Source organism: Hyaloscypha bicolor (genome assembly GCF_002865645.1).
Source record: "Hyaloscypha bicolor E unplaced genomic scaffold K444scaffold_87, whole genome shotgun sequence".
Lineage (NCBI taxonomy): Eukaryota > Fungi > Ascomycota > Leotiomycetes > Helotiales > Hyaloscyphaceae > Hyaloscypha > Hyaloscypha bicolor.
The window spans coordinates 2,288,624-2,302,890 of NW_020194589.1; the positions used below are offsets into that span (position 1 = coordinate 2,288,624).

The 14,267-nt window shown below is 48.6% G+C and overlaps 5 protein-coding genes across 5 annotated transcripts; 3 read left to right on the forward strand and 2 right to left on the reverse strand.

Annotated features, from left to right (window-relative positions):
• Positions 1-345: 345 nt before the first annotated feature.
• Positions 346-1,841, forward strand: K444DRAFT_420642 (uncharacterized protein). The gene is made up of 2 exons (XM_024872704.1): positions 346-1,205; positions 1,256-1,841. Exons 1-2 carry the CDS (start codon positions 432-434, stop codon positions 1,373-1,375), a joined length of 894 nt encoding a protein of 297 aa, XP_024735892.1. The 5' UTR covers positions 346-431; the 3' UTR covers positions 1,376-1,841.
• A 3,030-nt stretch (positions 1,842-4,871) lies between these two features.
• On the reverse strand, positions 4,872-6,174 carry K444DRAFT_563007 (uncharacterized protein). Its single transcript, XM_024877013.1, has 2 exons — positions 5,972-6,174; positions 4,872-5,923 (listed from the first exon to the last, which is right to left on the reverse strand). Exons 1-2 carry the CDS (start codon positions 6,151-6,153, stop codon positions 4,918-4,920), a joined length of 1,188 nt encoding a protein of 395 aa, XP_024735893.1. The 5' UTR covers positions 6,154-6,174; the 3' UTR covers positions 4,872-4,917.
• A 161-nt stretch (positions 6,175-6,335) lies between these two features.
• K444DRAFT_531484 (uncharacterized protein) lies at positions 6,336-9,848 on the forward strand (the record flags this gene model as incomplete). The annotated part of the gene is made up of 2 exons (XM_024874986.1): positions 6,336-9,718; positions 9,770-9,848. 2 exons carry the CDS (start codon positions 6,336-6,338, stop codon positions 9,846-9,848), a joined length of 3,462 nt encoding a protein of 1,153 aa, XP_024735894.1.
• Positions 9,849-10,087: 239 nt separating this feature from the next.
• K444DRAFT_653232 (putative allantoate permease) lies at positions 10,088-12,105 on the reverse strand (the record flags this gene model as incomplete). Its single annotated transcript, XM_024885867.1, has 7 exons — positions 11,808-12,105; positions 11,631-11,748; positions 11,526-11,575; positions 10,591-11,380; positions 10,476-10,541; positions 10,341-10,426; positions 10,088-10,295 (listed from the first exon to the last, which is right to left on the reverse strand). The coding sequence occupies exons 1-7, from the start codon at positions 11,861-11,863 to the stop codon at positions 10,088-10,090; spliced, it is 1,374 nt and encodes a 457-aa protein (XP_024735895.1). The 5' UTR covers positions 11,864-12,105.
• Positions 12,106-12,458: 353 nt separating this feature from the next.
• On the forward strand, positions 12,459-13,244 carry K444DRAFT_530369 (uncharacterized protein; the record flags this gene model as incomplete). The annotated part of the gene is made up of 3 exons (XM_024874892.1): positions 12,459-12,714; positions 12,837-12,967; positions 13,011-13,244. Coding segments are annotated over 3 exons (621 nt in total), but the record flags the coding sequence as incomplete, so codon positions are not given.
• Between the last annotated feature and the right edge of the window lie 1,023 nt (positions 13,245-14,267).

Sequence of the window (14,267 nt, forward strand, 5' to 3'; positions counted from 1 at the left end):
AATTAGTGGCCTACGACATCAATGTCAATGCCTGAATAACTGAAAGATCAGACGACAGATATAATGCAAAGGCATGCCCCCTCCCTACCAGCTTTGCATCTCTACTCGTTCACTCCCTATACCGCCACATACCACTATATCGCGAAACAGCACCCCTCACGAAAGCCTTACAAAAAAAGATTAAACCATTTGTTTCAAGTCTCATCGCATTCCTCCGTCAAATGCTTTACTCGGCTGCTCAATCATCAACCTATATAACACATTATATAGACAACTTTCGAAACGCGAGTCGCACCACACCCAAAAAACAATCTTAGCGAGCAGCATCCACGAGCCTCTTAGACACACTCTACGGCCCAGCAGTGATCCAGCACGTAGTTACTCTGCCCCCAGGGAGCTGCTGTGGCAGCTCGCTGTGGCGGAATCCATGCATGTCTGGCTATCGACCAGGCCAAGAGCAGGGTCACGATCCTTATATCGACTATGCTGCACATCCAGAAGCCCATCCCGAAGAGCGCGTTTTCGTTCCTCATGTACAGGATATCCAGCACGGTGCCGCTCAAGGCCTTACTCCCCTCCACGAGCAGCACCATATCGGGGCTCATCATCAACCGCAGCAGCAGCACCATCCTCAACATCAAGTGTTCGAGCATCCCATGGCCCACCACCACCAGTCCCCTCAGTTTGGTGGTGGGCAAATGATGTATGGGGCTCCTCGACAGATGCAACAACCCACCGGAACCAAGAGGTCGCGCCCTGATGACTTGGAGTTGGGAATGGAGGACATGCCCGGCCCGTCAATGCAACCCGGAGACATGCAAAGTATGCCTCCTCAGATGCCGCCGCAGATGGGATATGGTGGTCAGCCAGTCCAGACATATCACAGTCACCCTCTTCCCAACCAAGGCCACCGATCGAAGATGCCCAGAATGAGTGAAGGCGATTCAAGTATGATTGAAGGACCAAGTGGGGGCGCACCGAGTGTAGTTGGGATGGAAGGAATGCCCGCGCCGGCAGCAAGGCCTCGCGGTCCAAAGCTGAAATTTACTCCAGAGGATGACCAGTTACTTGTCGACCTGAAGGAGAACAAGTCGTTGACATGGAAGCAAATTGCGGAATTTTTTCCGGGACGTTCCTCCGGCACTTTGCAAGTCCGATACTGTACAAAGTTGAAGGCAAAGACTACTCAATGGACAGAGGAGACTGTAAATTATGCCTCACTTGCAATGGTAGATGGCGCTAATATTTTTCCCAGATCCAAAAACTTCGGACGGCGCTCCATGACTACGAGCAGGAGAAGTGGCGCATTGTGGCACAAAAGGTAGGCACGGGCTTCACGTCTGCTGCTTGCAAGGAAAAAGCCAGAGAGTTATAGCATTCAGTGTCTCCAGCAGAAGCTCCCGCTTCTGATCTTGGGGACACAGAATATTAAGCTCAAAGCACGACCACAAGGAAACACTAGCCATTCCTTAATGTCTAGATCTCGCACAGACATACTCTCTCAAACCCGTTACCCACATCTTCTAAACTTCAGTCACAACTCAGACAATACGGACGAGGCCCACTCTCCCACACCCATCACAGGCGCAAAATCTAACGAATTACACACGTCCTTTCCTTCACAGTACACTCATTTACGCGACTGGGGCGCGGCAGATTTCATGTTCACTCATTCGCGTTTCCTATTTTCATGAAAATAATGGTCATGGAATAATGACTTTTTTTCTCTCTTCACTGGGCGGAAAGTTAGGGCGGGCGAGAAACGGCACGGTTACCGGAATGGCAAGGTAAAAAGACGGGCAGGCATAAGAAGGCGCAATGGGGGAAGGGGTAGATCGTTGAGAGGATATACATCAAGGTTGGCCGATATATGATATTCGATTCGCATATACCTTCTAGGAGCGTTTTTGGGACGGGGTGGTTTTAGGGGGGCGTGTTGGCGACTTCAGATAAAATCCTAATCTTTTTTCTTTCTTGTCAAATCTTTTCTTGGAAAATACGGGCTCTACAACGGATGCGTCAGAGGCTTCTACGACGCTTTCGGTCTCTTCTTTTTTGGCAATATATACTTTTTTCTAGGGCTTCTATACTTTCGGGAAGGGGTTGTGCTTCTTTCTTTTCCTGGGGTTGGGTCAGATGGGTCTTGGGTTCTTACGAGGGATGACTCGGATTCACAATGCGAATGGTTCAGGTTAAGCTTTCTGGGGGCCCGACTGAAGCTGGCAATGTCGCAAGTCAAAGAACGAGATGAGAGGCTGGGAGCAAGAGCAATACGCAACAACTATAGATTTCTCTAGTTTTAGGCATCTAACTGCCGTTATACATGCAAAGCAACAATCTCTTCTCAGGCTGCAGTGGTCGGATGTGCCTCTTTTGCCGTGCTTCGCAGACGCACGAGGTGGGCTGGCTCAACTGAGCGAGGAGTGAGAAGTCTCGAGAGTGCGCCAGCCAGCTGTCGCACGGCAGCAAGAAAGAGGTGGAGGGAGGATAAACCATTCGCCGTTAGACACTCTTGACGTGCATGACGCCTCTCTTGCCGACGTAGCACACCCAATACCGATCAATGCCGCCATTGTTCAGCAAACCTTCTTGCTGCTATGACGTGTTCAGCCATGACTGGATCGTGAGCAGACGGCCAGCCCTGCGAGCGTTCGGCGGTATGGTGGGTTATGAATCTCCGGTTTCAGAGATGGATCGTTGCGAGGGGGACAGGGGGGTCTTGATGCATAACTGCGGTTTTAAGGATGATCATGCGCTCATGCGTTGGGATTTATTGGCCTGCTGGGGCCCGCTGGGGCCTGCGTTGTTTTGTTTGCTCAGCCTTGATTGGGGAATTTGAATTATTCAGATCGATCGATCGCGAAGGGCAAAGGAAATGGGTCAGGGTCAGGGTCAGGGCTTAGATGGAGGCTGAGTTTGGACGGTTGGGGGGGTGCGACATTTGAAACGGGAGTGGTGGGTCGTTTATTCATAGGTTGTGGAGCGCGTTTGTTTCTGGGTTTCATGGCTACCGTGGCAGCGGCAGCGGCAGTGGCAGTGGCAGTGGCTGGTTCATCTGCCCCCTTTTTTAGCGGCCGTGCCAAGTTTATGTAGTGCTCCATACATTTTGGGAAATAGATAATCCACACACGGGGAAACGGATTTGGACACGAGTTGAAATTGGAGTGATTTGATCTGGTCTCTTTTGGGTAAGAGGCTGTACAGAGGACGTGCCGCATTATTTCCCCTTAACTAACAGACGTTGATTTCCCGCTTCCATGTATCCGACCATTCCGAGGATACCCCCACCGACGTGTGGGGAAAGGTACGCCACTGTGGAAAGAAGGCTGACGAAAGTGAGACCTGATATCATGCAGAGGGGAGCCTTTCTTGCCTTGCCTTTGGAGAAAGACATGAATCTCGTTCTCTAGCCTATCATGGTTTAGTTTTGCCACGGGAGAGGTCTTGAGGTACTGTATTCCGCCCCCTTTCTAAGCCTCGTGTTGGTGGGGCTCGTTTTTCGATGTACTAAACGTTCTTGGATGAAGGAAATTTCCTCGTGCCGTGTTCACGCAGGGCTCTTTTCCCAATGTCACTCTCGTCATGCCGTGCTTCCGTTAGCACCCGTGCGGCTCCTTCAAATGATCCTGGATGATATTTTGCCAAATCTCCTCTTCACGCCTCATAAATCTAACTTCGGGGTCTCCGTCACACAAAGAAGAACAGCAATTTGATGACCTTCTGCTCACAAATCTTCCGATCAATTCAATAGATCATGGATCACCCGGACTCTAGAGTTCATGCTGGACATATTGCGCCGTATAGGTCCAAGTCTCACTTACCAGCCAGCATGAACTGGAGGCCATTGTACAGAAGTCTCCAAATACATTGAGGGCCATGGTCTTCGTCTACCATAAACTCTGGAAATTTGGAAGTGTTCTTTCGAAGATTGTTCCAAAATACTTCAGAGCGTTCAACTTCTCTCACTGAGTGTGCCCGAAAGATGTGGAGCATTCGAAAGGACCACCGCATTCATTCATCCCAATTACTTCAGAACATATGAATCTGAGTTCCAACAACACCGCAAAGAGAAGAAGCTGCAAAGGGAAGATAACGAGCTCTGAGGGGTCCTTAGACAGGAGAGATACTTCTCATTTAGGCCTTCGAATAAGAAACGAGAGTGGTTGCAAACGTCGTTGGTGAAGGCTTAAATGCAAAGGTCACAAGCTTTCGTGCCTTCAAGGAATGTCCTCGACTGGTATCTCCTCATTGTCCCAATGAGACAAATACAATCCAGACAGCAGGATTAGGCCTTGATGGTCTGTGAAGTTTGAACTGTTCACAACTGTGTGCTTCAATGTTCTTCTCGGGGCAATTAGACCGTAACTGGGATGTGCCAACAGTTATAGTCCGTAGTTAGGAAAGGCTTTGAACCAAATGAATAATAGCAGTACACCATATCAAATAACAAGTTGCGAATTGGACCACACAAGATGTGTCCTGCAAGTCGAAGCATTCTCCTGCTCATTGACCAAACAGCGCATTCCTGCAAAGGTGGAAGGCTAGTAAAAAGACTGTCCCCAATACCCCGCTCTGGTCAGCAACCATTACATGAAGTCGTGGATAGATACAGGCCCATTGGATGTTTCTGGACTGTTTTTCCTTTGGAAGTTCTTGCATTGACGTTGGAGATGAAGTGTCTTGGAGCACGAGCCATTTCCGGCTGGAAGATCATTTCACCGTTACCAAGCGAGCCATTTACTTACCCCTTTCTGTACAGATTGCGATGGAGTCTACTATTTCTATTCATTTTCAGGAAAAGTTGGACCTTTATGAAGTGTGGCTAACGTGCCCACGCTTCTATAACTAAAATTTGAAATATGAAGGGGCTGGTTGGATAAGAGGTGATATTTTGTCAAGTTATCAAGGTTTGACGAGTTATAATTTTCGCTGGGAGTATCCCCAATATGCTTTCCATGGCAGTCGCCACTCCCGAGCTCGCAGTTCCGGTCGAAACACATCGAAATCGAGCTTTTCCAGCTTTTCCAGCCATAGTCTTGTAGATACAGCAGGCATAAATACACCGAAACTCCTTTCTATGTCATCCGCCTGGGAGTGATCTTTGTAGCTGGTTTCGGAATATTGATGACCTTCCTCCCCCGCATGCTCAAACTCGTGCCCTACGTCTTTTCCTTGCTGTAGATTCTTCAGCATTTCTCTTGCCGTGATCAAATGATCGTTCGCTCGTGTTGCCACCGTAAATATGGCATCCTTGAGACCGAGAGCCTCAGCCCCATGTCTCAACACCTCCTCCTCTTTCACCCCAGCTTCAGCCATAACATCCAATGGTAGCACCACTGCACCCTGACATGTCCCTTGACTTCCACCAAGAGCTCCGTTGAACACAGCATTATTGCTGTGATGGTTTGGTGGTGGGGGGAAAGCTATCAGTGGCAAGCCCCTAAGTACGGCAGCAATTCCTGTTGCTTTTCCAATATGACTTGCAACATGATCCGCGGCCATTGATTGCAACGGCAGAACCGCCAACGTCAAGTACATCAAGGTTGAATAGGTATTTTCCGCATATGTTTCCAATGCGTCCAAGCTCGTATATGGTCGATTGTCCATGTATTGCTCCCTTGCATTGACAATTTTCATAAACCATCCTTTCATTACACTCGTACTTATGCCAGGATGTCTTGATTGTAGTGATGCCAGAGCATAATGGAGCAGGATGGCTACGGGCTCTTTCGGGGGGGTGCTCGCAAATGTTCTAGTCAGGTTGTCACGCCAGAATTGCATTCGAAGTTCGCCGACTGTCGGGTTGGATACAAGATCCGGTATTCTGGCAAGCTCAATGTTGAGCGCCCGAATCGAGAGGTAGGCATCTCTCGAGGAGGGAGGGATGAAGGTTTGTAGTGTAAAGGACGGCGAATCGAACTTCCTAGCAATGGTCAGACGTCGTGTGAGCAAATTACTGTGGGAGGCTTACAGGAGAAGGTTGGCACAGTATTTTCGAGCTTCATCCACGTCTGCGTCTGTTAGTCGCGATGCATGCGGAGCTGGAGTGCTGTATAAAGTCGTGGCATATTTGCATCTCGAATTCAACAGAATTCTGGGGCATTTCCGAAGCCGCACGCTCGCTCTCGTAGAACGCATTACATTAAATATCATAAACACATCTCGTTGCCATTGATTAGGCTTCCTGCAACCAAACGAAGGAAGCAAGCTTCTACGGCGCCAATGAAAAGCTCCACTTTACGCGAAGGTGGAAAATCGCGTCCCGCTTGTGACTTCGCGTCTTCCAGAACATCATAAATTTCCCAAATGTTAAGCCACCACGCAATCACATCGATATGAGTTTCGCAGAGTCCGAGGGGCCTCCGGCCAAGAAGAGGAGGTTCTTCACAGAAAAATCGGATATCCTCGACACTTCACTGGCACAGGAGCCTTCACTCCCGGACGAACTCGACGCGTTCCCTTCATTAGCAGCAGCCCCGGACGAGGGTCATGGATCACATCACCCAACCGACTCGGACGAGGTAGTTACCCAAGATGGACACGCCGCTCCTGTTGGATCCCAGGTGCCTCTTGGTTTCGACCAGGAAATGTTCGAGAGCTTTGTTGGGGACAAAGTGCCACCGGATGTAATGAAGCGGCTGAGGGAAGCTTCTGGGGACAATATGGAGAGGGCTGTCAACATGTTTTTCGACGGATCGTGGAAGACTGCATCATCGACATCTTCTTCAGCGCGATGTTCAAATTCTCGGGCTATGACCATCAATGCTTTTGCAAGGTCTGAATCCAATGGTGATCATGGAAAGCCGAGAACGCCACCCAAATCCGACATTCCTACCCCGAAGCAATCGCTAAGAAACTCAATGCCCGAATTCCGATATGTTGGGGCATTTGGAGTTGGAGCATGGGCAACGAGAAGTGGCAATACTTTGATCAAGCACGGGGAGCCTGTTCGAATCGAGAGGCAGAGGATACAACCACCCAAACCCCCAATTGGGATGGCCAAAGGTCGACCTGCGGTACAAGTGCCTCCGAAGCCTAACACCGCCGCAGCAAAGCGTGTTGATGTTATTGTTCGATTCACGAACTCGAGAGGCGAGGAGGTTGGACGGCTTCCTAGGGAATGTGCCAATTGGGTTTCTACCTTGATGGACCAAAAGGTATGCAAGTTTGAAGGGACTTGCGTGTATGCACCTGATAGAGTCAGGACGAACGACACAATTTTCCTCCAACTACGGTGTTCATTGCTCAGAACAGCTTTCGACAATGCCGGATTTAAGGTGGCAGAGAATCGTACAACTGGTCTTTTTGAGGAAAAGGAGACCTCGGAAGAGAAAGAGCTACGGCTGAGACAAGTCGCTCTAGTAAAGCTATTTGAGGAGGTCAACCTCTTGCCATCGACGACATCTGAGACCACCGAAAAGCATAAGCGCGAGGGACTACTTCAAGCTGCAGAGATAGCAGAGCAATTCGAGAATCAGAAGCCCAAGAAGGGAGATGCCTCGGAAAGTGGAGGGCCTTCACCTCCATCTGAGGAGGCAGAAGACGGAAAGGAGCTGGAGCAAGACCAGCTCGATGCACTTTACAAAAAGGCGCAGTCATTTGATTTTAATGCTCCAGCTGCTGAACCCGCTGACACTTTTGCAATGAACCTTCGTCATTACCAGAAGCAAGCCCTGCATTGGATGATGTCGAAAGAAAAGGATGAGAAGGACGGGAATAGAGAGGTGTCTATGCATCCTCTGTGGGAAGAGTATTTTTGGCCAGTCAAGGATATGGATGATAAAAAACTGCCTCAAGTCCTTAACCAGGACAGGTTCTATGTCAACCCTTACTCCGGCGAGCTTTCCCTCGATTTCCCTATCCAGGAACAAAACTGTCTGGGAGGGATTCTTGCGGATGAAATGGGGCTCGGAAAGACTATTGAGATGATGAGCCTGGTCCATTCTCACAAGTCCGAAGTGGCGATGAGACTTGAACAGTCGAATTCGGCTCCAACGTCCGTTAACAGCCTTCCCCGACTACCTGCAAACTCATCCGCGGTCGAATGGGCTCCATGTACTACACTCGTTGTTGCACCTATGTCTCTACTGGCTCAATGGCAAAGTGAGGCTGAAAATGCTTCCAAGGAAGGGACGTTGAAAAGCATGGTGTACTATGGCAGTGAGAAGACTGCAAATCTGCAAGCGTTATGCTGTGAAGCGAATGCGGCGTCTGCTCCCAACGTCATCATTACAAGCTACGGGGTTGTACTCTCGGAGTTCAATCAGGTGGCTGCAAGAAACGGAGACCGTGGAAGCCATGGGGGTTTATTCTCGCTCAAGTACTTCCGTGTTATTCTTGACGAAGCTCACCACATCAAAAACCGACAAAGCAAAACTGCTAAAGCCTGCTATGAGATTGATGCGGAGCATAGATGGGTTTTGACAGGTACACCTATCGTCAATCGATTGGAGGATCTCTTCAGCCTGGTCCGTTTCTTGAGGGTGGAGCCTTGGAGCAATTTCTCCTTCTGGAAGACTTTCATTACGGTCCCATTCGAGTCAAAAGACTTTATGCGAGCTCTTGACGTCGTTCAGACTGTCCTTGAGCCTCTCGTACTGCGTCGGACAAAAGATATGAAGACACCCACTGGCGAAGCGCTCGTCCCTCTCCCTCCGAAGACCATCGATATTGTGGATATCGAGCTCTCTAAAGCGGAACGAGAAGTCTACGACCATATATTTACTAGAGCGAAGCGTACCTTTGCGGCCAACGTTGAAGCAGGCACGGTCATGAAAGCATATACAAGCATCTTTGCTCAGATTCTTCGCCTTCGTCAGTCATGCTGTCATCCGATCCTGACGAGGAATCAAACCCTCGTTACTGATGAAGAAGAGGCTGCGGAGCTGGCTGATGCCGCCACCGGGCTAGCAGATGACATGGATCTTCAATCTTTGATCGAGCGCTTCACGGCCGAGACAGATGATTCTGCGGATGCGAATGCCTTTGGTGCCCATGTTCTTGCCCAAATCCGAGATGAAGCAGACAATGAATGCCCCATCTGTTCTGAGGAGCCTATGATCGAGCAGACGGTTACTGGGTGTTGGCATTCAGCATGCAAGAAATGTCTGCTAGATTACATTACTCACCAGACTGACAAAGGCGAAGTTCCACGCTGCTTTAGTTGTCGAGAAGTCCTCAATACCCGCGACGTTTTCGAGGTCGTTAAGGATGATGGCCACCCAGATAGTTTTGATGCAAAACCAAAAATCAGCCTGCAGAGATTAGGCTCTAATTCTTCTGCCAAGATTGGTGCATTATTGACACATCTCAAGACGCTGAGGAAGGAGCTTCCAGGCACGAAATCAGTTGTCTTTAGCCAGTTCACCTCATTCCTCTCCCTTATCGAACCGGCACTCACTCGAGCATCGATTCCGTTCCTTCGACTTGATGGCTCAATGTCACAGCAAAATCGGGCTGCTGTTCTCAAACAGTTTGCTGCAAGTAAGAAGGGTGTTGTTCTACTCTTGAGTCTAAGAGCTGGTGGTGTTGGACTCAACTTGACAATGGCGAAGAGAGTATATATGATGGATCCGTGGTGGAGCTTCGCGGTTGAGGCACAGGCTATTGATCGTGTCCATCGCATGGGCCAGGAAGACGAGGTCAAGGTTTGCAGATTCATCGTGAAGGAGAGTGTGGAACAGAGGATGTTGAAGATCCAGGACAGGAAGAAATTCATGTGAGTCTGCTGTCCCCCCATCCTGCAATGGCTACTAATATATTGTGATAGTGCAAGCTCACTTGGGATGATGAGCGATGAGGAAAAGAAACTGCAGCGAATTGAGGACATCAAGGAGCTATTGACCTGATCGAGACGGGAATTATTAGATCTTACTACATGCTGGTTGTATTTATAGAGTCATGAATGGGACAGGGGATAACGAGGTCAATATCATCCCGCAGTTTTCATTGAGAGGAAATGCACAATGCATCGTCACATGGTACACCTTTTCTCGTTGATATTTTTCATTCTTTGTTATTGGCGACCCTCTAAGCTGAACGAAATAGATCTATTTGGACTAGCGCGACGTTTCTAATCTGGTATCTCTCAATATGTATATCTAAAGTGCTTGTTCTCCGAACCCGTAAGGTCCAGAGAAATCAGCTCATTGGCTGAAAGACCTTGTCCATCATCGCTTTGATCCCTCTTGTTGTTCCAGACGCCGAGCAGCATACGAAGCGCAAGGGCGGCGACTCCAGCAAATGCTGCCACAACCAGTATTGTGATCTGGCTGGGATATATCTGCGAAGGGAACCTGTCGGGTGGAGTTTAAGGGGAAAGCCTTTGAGCTTCAACATACTGAGGAGCATCGTGCGCTTGGAAGGTCTGCGGACCAATGATATTGGCGATTGCGAAAGAAGCAGCAACCATTCCGTTGGCAGTGATCTTGTTTGAGGTCAGTATCATCTCATCGTTCAGTTGCTAGAAGGCCTACCTTCTTAGAGTATCCTGCGACATTTGAGCCGACCCAAGAATAGACAATAACCAGTATTACAGTGGTCTAGCTATGGATCAGTAAAGCCCCGCCGCCTCAGGAAGCTAGCTCTTACGCAGTTGATCATATAAATACCAGTCAGAAGGCCTCCTTCATTCTTCTTGTTCAAGAATGACATCAAGGCTCCGCCAATGGTCACTGGAACGACGAGGACAACGATCGATGCCCACCTAGCATACCCTCTTCCAATAGCAATGGTCGCAAATATTGTGCTCAAGATACTAATCACGCCGCTAGGAATATTCAGCAAAGCAGATTGCTTGCCATCGTATCCAAAGCCTTTGATCAAAGTCGCAGAGAACGTAGTGATGACCCCACTAGACAGCGAGCAAAGGATCGTGATCAAGCACAAAAGCAAGATCTGAGCGTCCTTGAAAGCCTCGAATATTTGACGTGGCTTCGCATCACTGTTCTCAATTCCAGCTTGGTTGACAGCCAGTCTATCGAGCACGAAGCTCTTTCCTTCATTGGACAGGAAGGTGGCTGCTTGTGGCTTTGCCGGGAGGAAGAATACTACCAAGAGGCCGACTACAATGTTGACTGCGCCTACTACGACGAACATCAACCTCCAACCTTGGAAAGACGTACTGGTTACGTGTTGGAAAGCGAAGGAGAGAAGACCGCCGAAGATTTGGCCACCCCCTAAGCCGCAGTACCAGATACCGTATCTGGGCGATGCTTCTTTTCGCTGGTACCAAGTGCTTGTGATCAGGACGAGTGCTGGAGAGATTACGGCCTCTAGAACTCCCAGGATGATTCGGACGGCGAGGAGTGAGCGAAAGGAACTGCAGGCTGCAGTGCAAGCAACGGTGGTGCCCCATAGGATCACATTGAACCCGAGGAGTCTTGGTGCCAGGAATTTTTTAGAGCAATATACCTGTTCAGGAGGATCAGATTAAATCCAAAAGTAAGTGGAAGAGTTGATGCTTACCTTGCGGGAACTCGGCAAGAGCATACACGATGAAGAAGGCAGTGGCCATTCATGAGAACTCGTTGCCTTTCAACTGTGCATCTTTTGCTAACCCCATCACATTGGCATACTGTTGTAGGTCAGCTTCATTCGTCTGGGATAATTTATAGGTGGATCAAACTTACGTTGATCAAAATCTTGTCAAGGAATTGCATCAGATAACAAAAAAACATCAAAGGAACGATTCTGTAGTCGATTCTCCGGACTAGAGCCCTCTCGTTGATGTCGAATAATGGCCAGCCGCTTCAGTTTTCATCGGAGTTGCCATCTTAGAGGTTATTGTGGCAAGTTCTGGAATCTACTTTTCAAAGGACGCTGGAAGTGCCGTAACTATTGAAAGAATGAGAGGAAACGCCATAGGGGATATACAAAAGTGAAGTTCCACGGAAAGTGGTCTCGCAGCTGCAGCTTCCCGATGGCCAACGATAAGCTTCGAGGCAGAACGCTTCACTCAGCTTCCCCCGATGATAACGAAAGCGTTCTGGACCGAGAAAACCAACATGCCAAGTGCGAAAGAACTCCATCCAGCTGAGCCGTTATCTTTTCTGGGGATCAAATCAAATAAGATTGAGCGACGGTCAATGTGTGGTTGGAGTCAAGGTCCTTGTCAGAATTGATGTGACGGATGCATAAGTGGAGCTTTCTTGTAGACTGTTAAGACCTTAGTCTCCATCTCCGTGTACAACATGTTATCAGTATTGGCTGGATGCGTGATACGCCGGATCCTAATAGATTCTCCTAGAGAAGATCAATTGACCAAGATGATATAAGAAGCCTCGAGGTTGAGTCAACAGAGAGGCAGGAGCGTTCCTAATCGCCAGCTACCACCATCTCCATTTCTGCGCCAATCGATATTCAGTACCTCCTCTCAATTACGTGAAGATGCCCAGCGTCATTACCACTCCCCCAAGATCTCTGGATGTTGCCATCGTCGGCTCCGGGCCTGATAGACTTCAGCTGCTATTGCTCTCCGACGGCAGGGACACCGAGTTACAGTATATGAAAGATACGACTTCGCAAATGAGGTTGGAGCATCATTGTCTGCCGCCTCCATTGGATGGGAGGTTCTGGAGCAATGGAAGGTAGATATACCCGCCGTGAAGCCCTTGGTTCTCCAGAAATTGATTGTAAGATTAACTGAATGGGAAACCGGAGCCGTCAGAGGAGAATATGAACTGGGCGATTATAAAGCTAGATTTGGAACTGGGAGTTAGACAAAGGAGCTGAAGTGTGGGGGTATCTGTTAACGAGGTCGTAGGAATATTTCAATTTCCATCGGATTGACATCCATACTGTCCTCTTGGATACCGTCAAGGCGTAATCAAGCAAAGAAATGGGGCTGCAAAGAAAGATTGTTGTGAACCATAAAGTATTAGAAGTCAATGTTGAGAAGGGGTTCGTCAAATTTGAGAATGGCAACACAGCTACTGTGGATCTGATAGTTGCTGCAGATGGTATTTGCGTGAGTCTTCAACTGAAGATGGACGCTGGATGAACGCTGAGAGATATTTTTTCTAATCATTGTCGCCCAAAACTTGGGAATAACGCCTAGCGTAGAGAGTAGCACATCTTGTTGTCATCGAGGTATTAGTCAGTCCTCGAAATTACATGAGCTCGGCCTCTCAGAATTCGTCCTGAATAATGGTATCGAATTCTGCGGCGGTTTCGGCATCAACAAAATTGTGATGTCTGCTTGCCATAGTGGGGAGAACATCAGTTGCTACTGTTTCTTTCCGTGAGGTTCAAGGACTTTCTAAATTTGTTGTGCTCTGTTGACCCTGCCACAGTGCTTCATGTAACGACTTAAATAAAGTCGGCTGGAATATATCCGCCACATCAGAAGGACTGGCAGAAACATCCCGGACCTCGTTCAACAAGTCAGAACCTTGTTCTTAAATGTAGAAGACACAATATGTGGCATCTTTATATATTTCAGCCCTATCCGTACTGGCACAAGGGCAAGATAGGTCTCCTCGGCGACGCGGCACATCCCATCCTGAGCTAAGGGTTCTGCATCGCTATTGAAAACGCCGGAGCACTAGGTCATATTTTCAGCGATGAGTTCAGCTCGATCTGGCTGAATGATGTGAGAAGTTGAATGATGTGAGAAAGGGATTGGAGTTATAGGAGAAGGTGAGGAAGGAGTGAGCGAGCAGAGTTCAAGCTGCGAGTGCAAGAGAAAGGATGGACTTGAATGAGAGGATCGGATGGAGCAGTAGGAGTGGCAAGCCGGGGAAATTGGCAATTGAGGAGGTCTGTGGATATGATATGCTTGCTCATATTCGAGAATTAGGCGGTCAGCCATGAGCTTGGCTTTCCTCGAGTCCCAGTTGGAGATAACTTCCACTACTTCACAATCCTTCTCTGTCCAGGCCAATCCAGAGTGTTGGCAGATAGCCATCTTCCATTCTGTAAAACTATTCAAGGAATCGGCGTTCAATTATTCCGAATTTGCGGCCTCGACCTAAGATTTTTGTGCCAGAATATGCACCCTGCCATTAGGACTTTTAGCCTATGCAACTCTATATGCACCTCCCCGGCCTTGCTCGTGTGATAGCTTTGCTCCTGCAAATAAAAAATGCGAAGACTGGGATTTCTGAGAACTTTACCTCGTGTTTGCTTTCCAATCCTCCACTCATTCGTGCTCAACACCTTGGGAATCCAATACATCGCAGCAACAAACCCAAGCGCATTGATTTTCGGGCATCCATTTGCTGGAGCCCCGACTGCCGCAGGTATGCGCAATGACACACGACTCCGTG

Bases quoted from the DNA above. Each gene is read 5' to 3' on its own strand.
- K444DRAFT_563007 (XM_024877013.1), bottom strand. From the start codon at position 6,153: ATGATATTTAATGTAATGCGTTCTACGAGAGCGAGCGTGCGGCTTCGG. The intron at 5,924-5,971 runs GTAAGCCTCCCA...GACCATTGCTAG, and splicing joins TACTGTGCCAACCTTCTCCT to GAAGTTCGATTCGCCGTCCT.
- K444DRAFT_420642 (XM_024872704.1), top strand. From the start codon at position 432: ATGTCTGGCTATCGACCAGGCCAAGAGCAGGGTCACGATCCTTATATC. The intron at 1,206-1,255 runs GTAAATTATGCC...TATTTTTCCCAG, and splicing joins CTCAATGGACAGAGGAGACT to ATCCAAAAACTTCGGACGGC.